At 31.6% G+C, this 16,875-nt stretch overlaps 1 protein-coding gene across 3 annotated transcripts in view; it reads right to left on the bottom strand.

Moving 5' to 3' along the window:
* LOC114342595 (protein Shroom) overlaps window positions 1-16,875 on the bottom strand; it is a 582,613-nt gene that overhangs the window by 201,834 nt on the left and 363,904 nt on the right. For all 3 annotated transcript variants that reach the window (XM_050659441.1, XM_050659440.1, XM_050659439.1), the window contains one exon: window positions 7,711-8,471. In XM_050659441.1, coding sequence (XP_050515398.1) covers window positions 7,711-8,471 — 761 coding nt within the window. The remainder of the gene's footprint in view (window positions 1-7,710; window positions 8,472-16,875) is intronic.

Raw genomic sequence — 16,875 nt, 5'->3', positions numbered from 1 at the left:
GCAAAACGTTTTCGTTCTGAACAGAACATCTTCAGTGCCTGGAATGAAGTATTTCCAAGTTAGATTAAGGCAAAAAGGTTAAAATTGTGACTGTTAATGAGAAAATTATGTGGAGAATACTTACATTCCGCAAAGTAGTTGTAACTAGCACACCAATGAAGGTGGTAACTTCAAAATATATGGTTTACATTATACCTTATGATAAAATATTATGACTACAAGTCGATGTTACTAGATTAAAATATGTATGTGCCTAAAGAGCAACATGCTTCCCTGCTCGAAAAAACTAGGTACTTGCCATTTGAATTAGCACAGACCAACTGATGTAAAATGAAAAGGAATGACAAAGAGTGACATGACAAGACAAGGTAAAGTCAATTTTTGGTTACGAACTTCAAAAAGTGTAGTTTTAATTTTTTGGATTTTAATAAAATGTAAAGATAGAAAATAGCTGATTGAAAATATAATTAAAAATGTTTAAAAAATAAGTTGAGAATCTATTGTAAAGTCTAAATAGCAACTCTCTAATCCAGAAAAAACTTTAGGTTTGTTGGAAATAAGATCGGTATACAACAATAAAGTCTCATCTTTTCTAGAGGAAATCACTTCACTCTTATACCAACTGATCCCTCTAAGAGATTCATAGGTAAATTGAAAGATAATATCAAAAAATACTCTGAATTTTTATCTGATCATGAGGCTCCTTACCATAAACTCTTTGGTAATCCTCTCATTCCAAGGCTATACGGTTTGCCTAAGATACATAAAGTTGGAATTCCTATACGTCCAGTCGTCAGTTTCATCAATACTCCAGTGTCTATTTTATCTAAATTCATACTTAATACCTTAAAAAATTTACTTAACTTCACCCCACATTTTACTGTATTAAATTCATATCAATTAGTTGACAAACTTCAACTCATCAACCTTACTCCTGACATAACTATGCTATCTTTTGATGTTAGCAACTTATTCACTTCAGTACCCAAACTTGAAACTTTAAGTCTGGTAAAATCACTCTTAGTTAACAAATCTATTCATCCCAATGTCATTTCACCGATACTAAATATCCTTGAATTATGTCTATCTCAAGATTTCTTCCAATTTAATAACAAATTCTACAAACAACCCGATGGTTTAGCAATGGGCAGTTGCTTGTCCCCATTCCTAGCTGATGTCTTTATGGATCATTTAGAGTCCAATCACATCATGAAAAATCCAGAAATTCTACATTGGTTTCGCTATGTAGATGATTGTTTGGTCTTCATTGCTGGTAACCCTGACTCAGCTCAACAACTTCTTCTCAAAATTAACCAAATCCACCCTAATATCAAATTTACCATGGAACTAGAATCTTCTCAGTCCATCAACTTTCTTGATTTATCTATTTCCAGACTTAACGACCAATTCAACTTTGGTATCTTTCGTAAACCCACCCAAACAGACCACGTTATTCATTTCTCTTCTAATCATCCTCTATCACACAAATTAGCAGCTTTTAGAAGTTTCATACACAGACTTTTTTCTATACCTATGTCAACAGACTCATTCAATAATGAACTCAACATCATAAAACAAATAGCTGTCAACAATGGTTACGATCCCTCTATAATAGTCAAACTCATCCGTAAAAGAGAATCTAGAATGTTACAAAATTCGGCTTTCCGTCAGTGCTCTTCCTCTTCACCCATTTACAGGTCATTACCATATCACAACCCCACTCTATCTGAAAAGATTAAACGTATTGTATCTAATTCTTCAGAAAACATACATATTTCTTTCAAAGTTGGTAACACCCTTGGCCACTTTTTGACAAATACAAAAGATACAATACACTATATGAACCGTAGTGGAGTCTACAGATTGACTTGTTCTGATTGTGATGCCTCTTACATCGGCAGGACTTGCAGATCACTATCAACCAGATCTGCTGAACATTCTAAGAGAGATACTACTTCAGCTTTTTCTCATCACCTAAAAGTTAACAATCACAATCTCAGCATCCCTGATGGTGTTAAATTAATCCACAACATCCAAGACAGGAACACTCTACGGTTGGATCTGTATGAGGACCTTGAGATTTCTAGAGACATGAGGACTAGCCCTAATTGTGTTAATCGTCAAACCACTCTTAATCGTCCTTTTACTCCTATCCATCGACAATTATTCCCCTAACCCAACTTTAATCCTTCTTATACTCTCCCATATTCATTTTCCGTTATTTCTATTCATTACCTTGTTCCCTCTTTCCCAACGCCCCACTAGTTTCTAACATTCTTCTATTTCCTTACTAATCACCCATTAACACACATCTAGACTTGCACCTTCTCTTTACCTTCACTCTTTTCTCCTACTTTATCCGATTCATACCATAGTTCCGATTCTTCTTTTCTGTTTTTCTTTTCCTCTTTCTTCTCTTCTTTTCCTTCTTTTCTTTTTTCTTTTCCTCCTTTCCATTTCTTCTTCTTTACATTTTCTTACTTTCCTCTTTCTTTTATTTCCCATCTTCTTTTACATTTATTTTCTATTCCTATAGTTGTGTGTTTTTTTCTTGTCTTACCTCATGTTTCTGTCATTTCGGGTCCTACAGCTCTTATATCACAAATTTTATCTTAATTTATTTAGACTCTCATTTTCTTACTGATAATAGCCCTTAAATCTTGATCTGGTTTACTTGTCTCTCTTTGGAATGTTCTCTCTCTTACCACATAATCACTTTGTTTTGTTGCCTGTTATGTCACCTTCGCTTCATTCATCTCATTCAATAACTACTACAGTCAACTCCTTTGGTCTGCTACACATTTTACTAACTTTTTTATTTTGATGTTACCTTTTTCTCTTTCAAAATAATTTTATTAGACTATACTAAACAATAGGGTACTGCAAACATAAATCCATTAGCTTAAATTCAGTCTGTTCATTTTTTCATTTTTCCATCTACATATCAGGCAACCCACATTACTCAGCTATTTTAATTTAATTTCATATTAGTTCTTTTACATCATTCTTAATTCTGGTTAACATCTCTGTCATTTAAGATTATAAACTTGCACTAAGATTACATCAAACTTGGTTCAGTTTGTTCACTCCCCTACCATATACCACATCAAACTCATAGTTCGCTATCTCAGATACTCAGCATTCTAGATTCTCCATTACATATTGACACTAACACATAATTATCCTATATTATTAGATATCATTACATTATTCACCCACACTTTAACCACTGCTGCTGGAAGCCTTCATGGTATTTCTTCTTGAACGATTTTATTCCATCCTAAACAACATAAAGTGTAATTAGATTTTGTTGTCACATATTTTATTTTCCTTTTCGTTACTAATCCATTATTATTTTATTAATTCCATTGTTTACAATTATTTCTTTAATATTGTAATCTACTCTTGATCTGTATTCTTTTAGTTATTTTAACTTTAATTTTTTCCATAATTTCCTTTACAATTTTAACAGACAGAATCATCATTACAACAGTATACAGCCAAATTTAAACATTCCTCACCATGTTAGGCAACCAACATTACATATATCTATAACATTTACATTAAAATCCGCTTTATTTACCATCCAATCTCTCCACTTCAGGTCATTTATTGTTTACATATAGTATAAATCTCATTCTATTACACCAAATTAAACTTTCACCTTTAAATTTAACAATCGATGACGTCAAGCTTCTAACCATGACTTATACCGATTTTATTTCCAACAAACCTAAAGTTTTTTCTGGATTAGAGAGTTGCTATTTAGACTTTACAATAGATTCTCAACTTATTTTTTAAACATTTTTAATTATATTTTCAATCAGCTATTACCTATCTTTACATTTTATTAAAATCAAAAAAATTAAAACTACACTTTTTGAAGTTCGTAACCAAAAATTGACTTTACCTTGTCTTGTCATGTCACTCTTTGTCATTCCTTTTCATTTTACATCAGTTGGTCTTTGCTAATTCAAATGGCAAGTACCTAGTTTTTTCGAGCAGGGAAGCATGTTGCTCTTTAGGCACATACATATTTTAATCTAGTAACATCGACTTGTAGTCATAATATTTTATCATAAGGTATAATGTAAACCATATATTTTGAAGTTACCACCTTCATTGGTGTGCTAGTTACAACTACTTTGCGGAATGTAAGTATTCTCCACATAATTTTCTCATTAAAAGTCACAATTTTAACCTTTTTGCCTTAATCTAACTTGGAAATACTTCATTCCAGGCACTGAAGATGTTCTGTTCAGAACGAAAACGTTTTGCAATCCATGTGGATGACTTTTAGAAGTTTTAAATAAATTATTTTATACCAAAATACAATTTGAAGTTTTTACTTCTGTATAGGTTTTTAAACTATGGTATACAGCCAACTATTGGGATTTTTCCATTGATTTTATTTTAATTATTAATGAAACACCCTGTATAAAACAATACACACAAATTATACAGGGTGTCCAGAAACTCTACCGACAAACGAAGACAGGAGATTCCTCAGATAATTTTAAGATAATTTAACCCAATTCACTTAGTCCGAAAATGCTTCCTAAGGGAGCTAGAGCTCTTTGAAAATGGCGTCTTCTAATTAGTTTTTCTTAAATACCTCCAGAACGCTTCTATTTAGAAAAACAAAAATTGGTACGCGTATTTATCTTCAAGATATAAATCTAATCCATCTATTGCAAATTTCTAGTACTGATCATAGGCGTCCGTTTTGGGTAGGGCAACGGTTATTCTATCGCATAACTTTTTTATCTTTAACTTTTATGCATTTCTGACACTGGATTATTAAATTGGGAAGTATTTTAGTACTAAAAGGTACTCTTGTTTTAAATCGGTAGGACACACCGTTTTCTAGAAAAATCGATTTGAAAACTTTTTGCTTTTTGAATTAAAAAAAAAATTCAAAAAAAAACTGTTTAGAAAGACGAAAACTGGTACATTTATTTATATTCCAGAGATAAATCGATTTCATTAATTGCGAATTTCTAATACTGGTCATAGGCGTCCGCTTTGGGTAGGTCAACAGTTATTTTATAGCATAACTTTTTTGTCTTGAATTTTTGAGCATTTTTGACACTAGATTATTAAATTATGAGGTATGTTACTCTTACTTTATGTTGGTAAAATACTTCATTTTTTGTTGAAAAGTTCTTTCAATTTTTTTTCAAATTCCAAAAACGAAAAACTTTCAAATCGATTTTTCTAGAAAACAGTGTGTCCTACCGACTTAAATCAAGAGTACCTTTTAGTACTAGAATACCTCACAATTTAATAATCCGGTGTCAAAAATGCATAAAAGTTAAGGACAAAAAAGTTATGCGATAAAATACCCGTTGCTCTACCCAAAACGCACGTCTATGACCGACACTAGAAATTTGTAATGGATGGAATCAATTCATCTCTGAAAAGTAAATAGGCATACCAATTTTCGTTTTTCTAAATAGAAGCGTTCTGGAGGTATTTAAGAAAAACTAATTTCATGACGCCATCTTCAAAGAGCTCTAGCTCCCTTAAGAAGCATTTTCGGACTAGGTGAATTGGGTTAAATTATCTTAAAATTATCTGAGGAATCTCCTGTCTTCGTTTGTCGGTAGAGTTTCTGGACACCCTGTATAAAAGCAACTTGTGGAGAGGTAACGATTAATTTCATTTGGGATGCTAATTATAGTCCACAGTACATCGTTTTTTTTTTGGAAGATGATTACAAAAGTCTCTACAATGGCCTTAACTGCTTCGTTTGAGCGAGTCTATCACATTCTGAAAAATTTCAGAGTGAAGGTTGAACGCGTTTCCGCGTCCCGCGTCATTAACATATTTAAATTTAAATTTAAGAGTTTTAACAAAAATGTTTTAAGTTGTGAAAAAAGTTTTAAGAGTAATAAGAAAATGGTAGAGTCTGACACCCGCAAGAGGTCACGCTAGAGCGGTAGTTTTGTTATTACAAAACTCTAAATTTTCAATTTAAGGTACTTATATTTAATTAATAAAGATTGTCCATCTCTTGTCGGACAAATTTACAGCCGCGTTTCGTTAGTCCGACAACGTAAATATGTCAATGACGCGGTACGCGGAAACGCGTCCAACCTGCACTTTAATTTTTTTCAAAAAGTGATAGACTCGATTCATCTCTGAAAAGTAAATAGGCATACCAATTTTCGTTTTTCTAAATAGAAGCGTTCTGGAGGTATTTAAGAAAAACTAATTTCATGACGCCATCTTCAAAGAGCTCTAGCTCCCTTAAGAAGCATTTTCGGACTAGGTGAATTGGGTTAAATTATCTTAAAATTATCTGAGGAATCTCCTGTCTTCGTTTGTCGGTAGAGTTTCTGGACACCCTGTATAAAAGCAACTTGTGGAGAGGTAACGATTAATTTCATTTGGGATGCTAATTATAGTCCACAGTACATCGTTTTTTTTTGGAAGATGATTACAAAAGTCTCTACAATGGCCTTAACTGCTTCGTTTGAGCGAGTCTATCACATTCTGAAAAATTTCAGAGTGCAGGTTGAACGCGTTTCCGCGTCCCGCGTCATTAACATATTTAAATTGAAATTTAAGAGTTTTAACAAAAATGTTTTAAGTTGTGAAAAAAGTTTTAAGAGTAATAAGAAAATGGTAGAGTCTGACACCCGCAAGAGGTCACGCTAGAGCGGTAGTTTTGTTATTACAAAATTCTAAATTTTCAATTTAAAGTACTTATATTTAATTAATAAAGATTGTCCATCTCTTGTCGGACAAATTTACAGCCGCGTTTCGTTAGTCCGACAACGTAAATATGTCAATGACGCGGTACGCGGAAACGCGTCCAACCTGCACTTTAAATTTTTTCAAAAAGTGATAGACTCGCTCAAACGGAGCAGTTAAGACCATTTTTAAGACTTTTGTAATCATCTTCCAAAAAAGGACGATGTACTGTGGACTATTAGAACGGGTGTTAATGAATTAGGGTTTCACCCCGAGAAAGGTAAAGAAAATACTCAGGAACGCACCTACATAGTAACACTAGTTATATCACTAGTAATAGTAAAACTGCAATTAGCTGATAGTAGCAACCGCAAGCAGATGCTATTGTATGTAAAATATTTAAAACCGTGGGAGGGGGAGAGACACCTCTACAGAAATTCAATCCCCACCAAGGTCAAACGGTATTTAAAATAAGCCATTTAAATGTTCAACACTTTCTTTTTTGACAAATTCGTATTTTAAATTCTTATTCTAAAGCCGGGCTCAAACGACTCGGGTACTTGGCGAATAATCATTACTTTCGTATACTTGCATGTCGTGTGACTGGGTTACTAGTACAAAATTATTTGACACTCGTTGGTTTTCCATTTGTGGTCGGTTTAAAAATGGCCCGAGTCAAAGGGATCACGATTGTTAGTACACTTTCCAAGTGCATACATGTCTATACTTGTAGAGACGCTCAAACGAAATGCACAAATAATTGACATTTACTGAGACTATTCATTTAGTAATCACACCACTGATTAGTTTGTCAAGGTTTTTAAGTCAAATATTCACGCTCGTGTAGGTACCTACTTGTAAATTGTACACGTTGTATGAGCGTCCTGCTTGACATCGTAATAGCAAAGCTCGTATACTTGCTAAGTAGGCAAATAATTGTGAATTTGCCAAGTATATGAGTAGTTTGAGCCCGCCTTTAGAGTGCAATAAGTAAAAAATCGTTGTACCCACCTACTGTTTGTTCAATAACTTTCATTTCCAACTTCGAAGGCTTTTGTATTTGTGGAGCAGGAATTTGATATCCCGTACAAGTTTCTGCTGAATCGCTAAATGCATCCTGCCAATCACTTTTACATTCTGGTGGTGGTGGGGGAAAAGGTTCATCACTATTAATCACTTCATTCTCCAAAACGGTAGGAGGGGAGGGAGGTGGTAAATCTGGACTAGGAACCCTTTGGTCTAAAAATAAGTCTGGAAAGGCGGTTCTTAGATTAGGATGCTTCGGAGGTCGTGCAGGTGGTTGATCAGGAACGTAGTCATCTACGGATATTGCAGAACCTACTATAATAGGTCCTAATATATCGGTCGATAAACTTCCACATGAATTACTATGTTGGTGTCTAGGAACTGTTTGTGATACAACATCAATCTTTTCTTTATTCGATGCCAAACTGCTTCGTTTGGAGTTACTGCCTACATAATCGGAAGCCGATGAAGCTCGTCTAGATGTCATTTGAGTTTTTAATTTTGGATGAGATTGGGTATACGTGAGGTTTGTGTGGGGGAGCTGTGGTTCTGATGTCCAATAATTTTTATTGGGATTATTGTGCCTTTCGTAAAATGACAACAGAGCTTTCTTCTGTATAGCTTTAAGTGTAGGATCAGGAAATTTATGTTTCTTTTCTGGATCATAATATGAATATTTCTGTTGTTTTTCCAATTCACTTATTCTATCGGCTACAGATAATGCTGATTGTAGTGATATTGATAATCTAAAATAAATATAGTTTTAATCAAAAACATAGTTTATAATTTTATAAATTTATTAATAACCCAGAGCAACTTTCATGGCTAACCATACCTTTCACAAGTACTCTGGGCTAATTAGCAAAATACAAGGAAAAATTATTTACCAGCAATTTTATTGCTGGAATCGAATCTTATGATTCTATATATACATGTATATTATATTTATTATTATATATTATATTATATTATATATTATATTATATATTATATTATATATTATATTGTATATTATATTATATCGATACATTTTTGGCATAGTAACGTAAGTCACCAAAAACGATTTTGTAGAAAAAGCATGTTTTTTCTTTTCATGCGTTTCTTTTGTGGGTATGATTAAAACAATTCTGGACATACGTTTTTAAAATAGTTAAAAAAAAAGGTTTAAAGTAATTTTAGTCACTTTGGCAGTACCTTCTAAACAATAATATCGTAAATGTCACTTACTGCCAAAAATGTATCGATATATTATATGTATAATAATAATATAGGTAGGTATGCAAAGTCCGCAGATAGTGTGCTACTTTTTTGTATAAACAAAATGGCGCCCCAAAATCTTGTTTTTTTCAATGATTGCTTTATTTTAACTCCAAAAATTTTAACTTTGCACCAAAAACAATTAAATAAAAATTAAGCATAATTAAATTCTGCATCGAGACAATGATTTTAACTTCCAATCGTATAGTAAGATATTTGATCACGTGTTTAATTCTGTCCAATCAGATTAAAATTATACTGAGAATTATCTACTGTAGAAAATTACCGATAGAATTTTTTAAGTAGATTGTTTCTGTTTAATGGCAACCAGTTTCCTAGTTTTGACAATTGTCACATTTAAGAAAATATCTATAATATACGTATTAAAAAATAACCTTACGAATATCACACGACAGTAAGAATAAATAAGAAAATAATGCTTCATTTTTACTCAAATTTGTTGTCATTGGGCAATAGCCACTCGAGCCCTGCGGGCTCTTGTGTCTATTGCCAGACAACAAATTTTCGAGAAACTGTCGCATTATTTTCAATTTATTCTCATCCTCTTGTGATATTATACCCGAAAATTTTTCTCGGAAAATGCGGGTTTTTCCAACAAAATCTTTAATTTTCAAATCAAATTTTAGGTAAGTAATTATTTATCAATAATTAAATAACTTAGTGACATAAAAACCCTATTGGTATAGACTATATTTCCAGAAGCAGATAGAAATTTAATGAACAGTTTAGCAACAATTAAATTGTTAATTTAAAATTTACGGTTGCTGTAATAACCGTAATAATTATGATATGATGCATAAGATTAACTAAGATTTTTGTATAAAAAGGAACCATACCTATCTGATGTACTTTCCAGAATTGAAATTGAACGATTTAAGTGGCCTCAGGAATATTTTAAAATTGTAAACAATTTTTTGACATTATAAACAAATAGAATATCTCGGCAACTACTACATTAAGTCAAATTATGAAAACGGTGTTGGAAAGAACGCGACAGGACGCTTCTTCTAAAAAAAAAACGTTTAATTGCGATGATTAATTCCTGAGATACAACAGGTCAAAGTTGACCGACATGTACGGCGAAGATATAAACAATAGGATCGTAAATAATTTTTGAACCATCACCTTGGATCAACACGAAAAATCACATGGATCGTGTCAATTATACCTAAATAAAGTTAATTTCAAGAGGGAAGCTATTCATTTCTATTAGGATTGTAACGACGAGGGTTTAATTTTTACATCTCAAAAAGAAAAAAAGCAGAGAACGACTTTATTTTCGTCAAAAGTCAGTCAGTTCTTATGCAAAAAACCTTTGTAAGAGCTTATTTGAAAGGTTTTTTAATAAACTTTAAAAAACGTCTCCTAAGTTTTCCCAAAAAATTGCATCACATTCGAGTTATTTGAGATTAAGGTACTCCATTTCGATGTTCTTCGAAAATAACTGTCCTTTAAAGCAATGGTAATACTTTTAAACGCGGGCCAAAATGAAATTTTCAAAATGTCTCCCGGGCCGGAGGACTATACCCAATATGTATGCTGCGCACAAGCGATTGGTGGAGATTTTTTGCCCACATAATTTTTTTGACAAAAATACTATAAGTATAATTTTAAAGAATTTGGGCAAAGAAATTTGACTGTTAATAATAAATAACAGTAATAATAAATTGTCTTACTTGGGTGTACCTGCGAACAATTTGTGCTCAATAAAATATGTTACGAAATTTTTAAAGAAATGTGGTCCATATTAAGTCATAGCAAGGATCCAGATAAAAAATGAAATCCGTTATCGGATGGTAAAATGTTACGTCCACTTTATTCTCCTTTATTGGATTATCAATGCTGACCCAATGAGAAAGCTGGAAGTTCTTGTTATGTGGCTTTTTAGGAGAATTTTGAAAATACCATGGACCGATCATATTACAAACGAAATGGTGTTGTACAGAATGGGAAGGAACGGAGAACTTTTAACCATCATTAAAAGGAGAAAGACAAGCATATTTGGGACACATACTTAGAATTGATGAGTACGAGTTGTTGTAGCTCATTATGAAGGGTAAAATCGAAGGAAAGGGGGTCCTAATAGACGACAATATTCTAGCCGAAAAATAATCGCGCCTGGACCGGGTTACACACAGACACTTTTAAGAAAAGCAGAAAATAGAGATTCATTATTTATATGAACACTACGAACATTAATAAAATTTCCGACCAATGTTTTTTAAATGCATTCATCTTTTTCGAATCCTGATAAAACTAATATTTTTGAAAAATTGAAACGCAGAATGAAAGATTACATTATTAGCGAGTTCCGAAAGTTCCTTAGAATAAACAAAAAGTTTTTTAATGAGATTTTTACACTAAATCTTTTCTTTTTTCCACCCCTGTAACTTAATAAAATAAACATTATATAAGTTTTCAGGGACTTTCGGCCCTAGGTAATCTTTCATTCTGCTTTAAAATTTTACAATAATACTTATTAGTTTTCTCAGGATTTGAAAAAATTAATGCATTTAAAAAGCATTTCGTAGGCGCGAAATTTTGCGCCTACGAAAAAAATTACTTGCGCGATTTTTCAACGGGCCGGATAAAATAAGCAGAAGGGCCGAATCCGGCCCGCGGACCGGCTTTTGCCCACCCCTGCTTTAAAGGGTCAATAACTCAGTCGTTATTGGGCTTACATAGGTTTTTCCGACGCAAATCTCTTTGTTTTTTTTATTAGCCACAATTTTGTTGTTAATTATTTTTTCTATAAAATTAAATTCTTTTAATTTATTCATGAAAAACGCTTATAAAACGTGAGTTTTTTCAATGCGAAATGCATAGTTTCAATCGCTAACAACTTGGAAAGTACCAACTTTGCAAAAAAATTTTATAGAATAAAATTTACTCAGAATTGGTCAATCTATCGACCTTCATAGTTATTTTAATTGAAAAAATTTTCATCCCCTAGATGGGGTTTTTTTCACCGCCAGGGCAAAAGCGCGGCTCGGCGTAGGGTAGATTTTGACCAATGTTAAAATTACTATCTAAATTCAAATTTTCAAGAAAATCGACCTTGATTCTCAAAATTCCACGAGAAAATGGCTGTTGATTGGACTAATTGGAAATTTGTTATTTTTGGCATTTTTCATTCGTAATATTGATAGTGTTATTATTATAATATAATATGTTATGAGTCTTTTAAAGATATGAAAATTTGTGTGGAGAAAGACGACCGAAATAAAAAGGTGATGGTTCAAAAATTACCATCCTATTGTTTATATCTTCCGCCGTACATGCTGGTCAACTTTAACCTGTTATATCTCAGGAATCAATCCTCGCAATTAAACGTTTTTTCTTTGTATCGTTTTCTTAATTTAATTTAGTACTTGCCGAGATATTCAATTTGTTTATATGCCAAAAAATTGTTTACTATTTTAAAATGTCGCCTAAATCATCCAATTTCAATTCTGGAAAGTAAATTAGATAGGTATAGTTCCTTTGTATACAAAAATCATAGCTACTCTTATGTATTCTAATTATTATGGTTATTATAGCGACCTTAAATTTTTAATTAACAATTTAATTGTTGCTAAACTGTTCATTCAATTTCCATCGGCTTCTGGATACATAATCTATACCAAAAGGGCTTTTATGTCACCCAGCTATTTAATTATTGAGAAATAATTACCTAAAATTTAAGTTGAAAATTAAAGATTTTGTTGAAAAAACCGCATTTTCAGTCCTGCATTTCCCGTTCTGCATCAAAACATGTCTCGATGCAGAATTTAATTACGGTAATTTTTTTTTGGTGTTTTTGGTGTAATATTAAAATCTTTGGAGTAATTGGAGTAATAAAGCAATAATTGAAAAAAAAAACACAATTTTCGGACGCCATTTTGTTTATAAAAAAGTAGCGCACTATCTGCGCACTTTGCATACTTATACACTCACCGGCAGAGAAAACGGGCACCCCAAAAAATGGGCCATTTTTAATGTCTTGTATTTCCTAAACCTGATGTCCGATTTAAGGAATTTTTTTAATATGTTATAGCCTTATTCTTTATCAATATCGCTGTAATAATATTGTTGCTAGGCAGGTACATTGTCATTGTATACAGGGTGTACGAATCAAACTGTGTCTTTTTCTCAAACTTTGGAACACCCTGTGGAATGTTCTAGCTTTTATAAAATACTGAAATTATAACCAAACTATAGCCTCAGGTTTTCTTAACATTCTGTTTTTTGATTCATTCGCTTATGTTGGATAATAAAAAGTTATGCGCTTTAACAACTACCCCTGTTTTTCGTTAATACAGGGTGTTTTTAAATAAGTACGGCAAACTTTAAGGGGTAATTCTGCATGATAAAATAATGACAGTTTGCTTTATAAACGTATGCCCGCAAATGCTTCGTTTCCGAGATAGGGGGTGTTGAAATTGTTCGTACAAACTGACGATTTATTTATTTCTCTAAAACGGTTTGTGATATGCACATGAAATTTGGTAGATTTTAAGAGGTAGTTATTGCGCATTTTTTGGCATACAATTAAGAATTTTATATTCACCATTGGCGTGCATACGGGTATAAATATTTTAGATATATCCCGTATGCACGCCAATGGTGAATATAAAATTCTCAATTGTATGCCAAAAAATCCGCAATAACTAGCTCTTAAAATCTACCAAATTTTATTTGCATATCACAAACCGTTTTAGAGCAATAAATAAATCGTCAGTTTGTAAGAACAATTTCAACACCCCCTATCTCAGAAACGAAGTATTTGCGGGCATAAGTTTATAAAGCAAACTGTCATTATTTTATCATGCAGAATTACCCCTTAAAGCTTGCCGTACTTATTGAAAAACACCCGGTATTGACGAAAAACAGGGGTAGTTGTTAAAGTGCCTAACTTTTTTATTATCCAACATAAGCGAATGAATGAAAAAACAGAATGTTAAGAACATCTGTGGCTATAGTTGGATTTTAATTTTAGTATTTTATAAAAGCTAGAACATTCCACAGGGTGTTCCAAAGTTTGAGAAAAAAACACAGTTTGATTCGTACACTAGGGATGGGAAAAACCTACCGGTTTAAACCTAAAACCGGTTTTTTTACTTCGCAATAACCGGTTCTACCGGTTGTTTTTTTATCCCGGTTATAACCGGTTTTTTCTTTTTAAAGTAAAAACCGGTTATTAGGTTTTCACGGTGATTAGGTTAGGTATTATTTTGGATCCCAATCATAATTATTATTCTCAAGTAATTATTCCAAACAAAACCATAATTCAAATTTTATTATATTTTATAAATACAGAAGCAAACTGAAAGTGCAGTCTCACATCAGCCAGAAACAGTTTATAAGTTTTATTATAATATTTCCTTGAAAAGGTATTTGTAATTATAATATTTACATCATAAGTGATCTGGTTGAAGACGCAAACATCATCTATTTTTCACACTTAACTTTTGACATTGAAGGTTGGTGAATTACTTTTTCTGATTAACGAAAATAATGCTCTGACTATAAATATCAAATTACTGATTACGAATACGAATCTCCAAGAATTTCCCTAAGTTTTCAAAACGATACACCCATACAAGAAGTATTAAATGAGTTAAAATGTATCTATTCTACAAATATACAAACGTGTTAAAAGTAATACATTATGATACATTTTTTTTGATGGTAGTAAAAATAAAAGATAAATTGCATTATTCAATTTATTTTTAAGTAAAATATTTATGTTGATATTATTGTTTTTAAATCCCATTTCAAAAAGTCTGGTAAATTCTTTATAAGTTGAAATGGTTGGGGATTTTTTTGAGTTTGGGAGGAGATGAAAATTGGTGGGTATTTTTGAGGATTATATTTTTAAATGGTAAATTAAATTTGCATCATTAATTGAATACAATAATTGCATATTATATTCTACTCTCATAATATTTTCAATGACGATAGAACCTGAATTATTTCAGCGCTCTCTGTTGAGCAGTAGTATAATAATAATTTTGGTTTACTGTTCTCTACATCTGACTACTAAAATTCACAAATCTTTGGGATTCACACAAATCAATTTTATTTCGATCCAATGTATATATTATATTTAATAATAATCAATCAATATATAATAATAATAAAATAATAAATAAATGTATTAATTAATAGAATAAAATGGTTTTATTAAAAATTGTGTTGTATTTATATTGATATTTATGTTCTTTGTAACCTATTGGATTAAAAAAACCAAAAACCGGTTTTTCCAAGAACCGGTTTTTTTGGCCGGTTATAACCGCCAGGTTAAACCGTAAGCAAAAAAAACCGGTATAACCGAAAACCGGCGTTTTGTCAAAAACCGCCATCCCTATCGTACACCCTGTATACAATGACAATGTACCTGTCTAGCAACAATATTATTACAGCGATATTGATAAAGAATAAGGCTATAATACCATATTAAAAAAATTACTTAAATCGGACAACAGGTTTAGGAAATACAAGACATTAAAAACGACCGATTTTTTGGGGTGCCCGTTTTCTCTGCCGGTGAGTGTATTATTAGATTATTAGATAATATATAGAATCATAAGATTCGATTCCAGCAATAAAATTGCTGGTAAATACCTTTTCCCAATAATCGCCTATTCTCCGATAATCTGCCCAGACTAAAGTGATGTAAAACGTATACAGGGTGATTGATTAGTAGGGTAAAGCTCAATAGCTCCGCTATAGTAATAGATAGCAATAAAAGTTAATAACACAAATTTTAGCCACCTTTGAGCTTCACATTACAAAATTAGTTAGAATGTTACAGGGTGTTCGATAACACAGTGGCAGACCTAACTTATGTTTTTTTAAATGGAACACCCTATATTTTATTTTATATTCGAAATCCTGTTAACTTGTCCATCACAAAAATATGTAATGTTATACAGGGTATTTACAAAGTTATAACCAATTTTGTATGAAATTCGTAACAAGTTCAACTCCCTGTATAAATAAAAATAAGCACAAAAGCAATGGTTTATTAATGCCATATTTTTTATTTATTGTCAAAATTTTTAAGAATTATTGATATTGCTAATTTTCTTTATATCAAATACAGGGTGAGTCAAAACGCAAGTACATTATTTTCTCAGTAATGTTAAATGGAACACCCTGTATTTTATATCATTATTGAAAAGTAACATTAACGTACTTTAATTTTTATATAACATTTCCTATGCCCAAATTTATTAGTTTTCGAGATATCTTCATTTTTCAGAGCAAATTATTTTAGGTGTTTAAATTTATCTAAATTTTAAGTAAGCCATGACTGAATTGACAATTGAAGATTACCGATTATTATCAATCCGGTAATCAATGTAAGACTGTAGCAAATAAATAAATAAAAATAATTTATTAGTAATACATTTTACAAACAAAAACACAACCACTACATGCAACATTTTTGAAACAATTAAAAACTATCTTTTTATGTAAATGCAACAAATAAACAAAGAACATTAGTAATAAATTTTACAAAAAACACACAAACACAAAATACAATATTTTGTGAAGACAATTAAACACTACTTTTCAAATGTAACAATGTAACAAATAAAGAATGAAACATAATTTATCAGTAATACATTTTGCAAAAAAACATGTTTGAAAAAATTAGAAGCTACTTTTAATGAAATATTTTTAATATTTAATTGCATAAGGTGTTCAAGATTATCTCCTAACACATTTATGTACGCCTAAAAACGACCATTGAATGAGCTACTTACTCTACGGAGCATTTGTAAATTAACACATCGAAATACACTTTGTATTCTATTTTTCATCTCATCCCTTGTTGTTGGAGGTATTTTATAAACTTCATTATTAACGTATCCCCAAAAAAAT

The sequence above is a fragment of the Diabrotica virgifera genome, chromosome 8, assembly GCF_917563875.1.
Source record: "Diabrotica virgifera virgifera chromosome 8, PGI_DIABVI_V3a".
Taxonomy (NCBI): domain Eukaryota; kingdom Metazoa; phylum Arthropoda; class Insecta; order Coleoptera; family Chrysomelidae; genus Diabrotica; species Diabrotica virgifera.
Note: the sequence above shows the minus strand (reverse complement) of the source record. Positions and strands in the feature narration are given on the sequence as shown.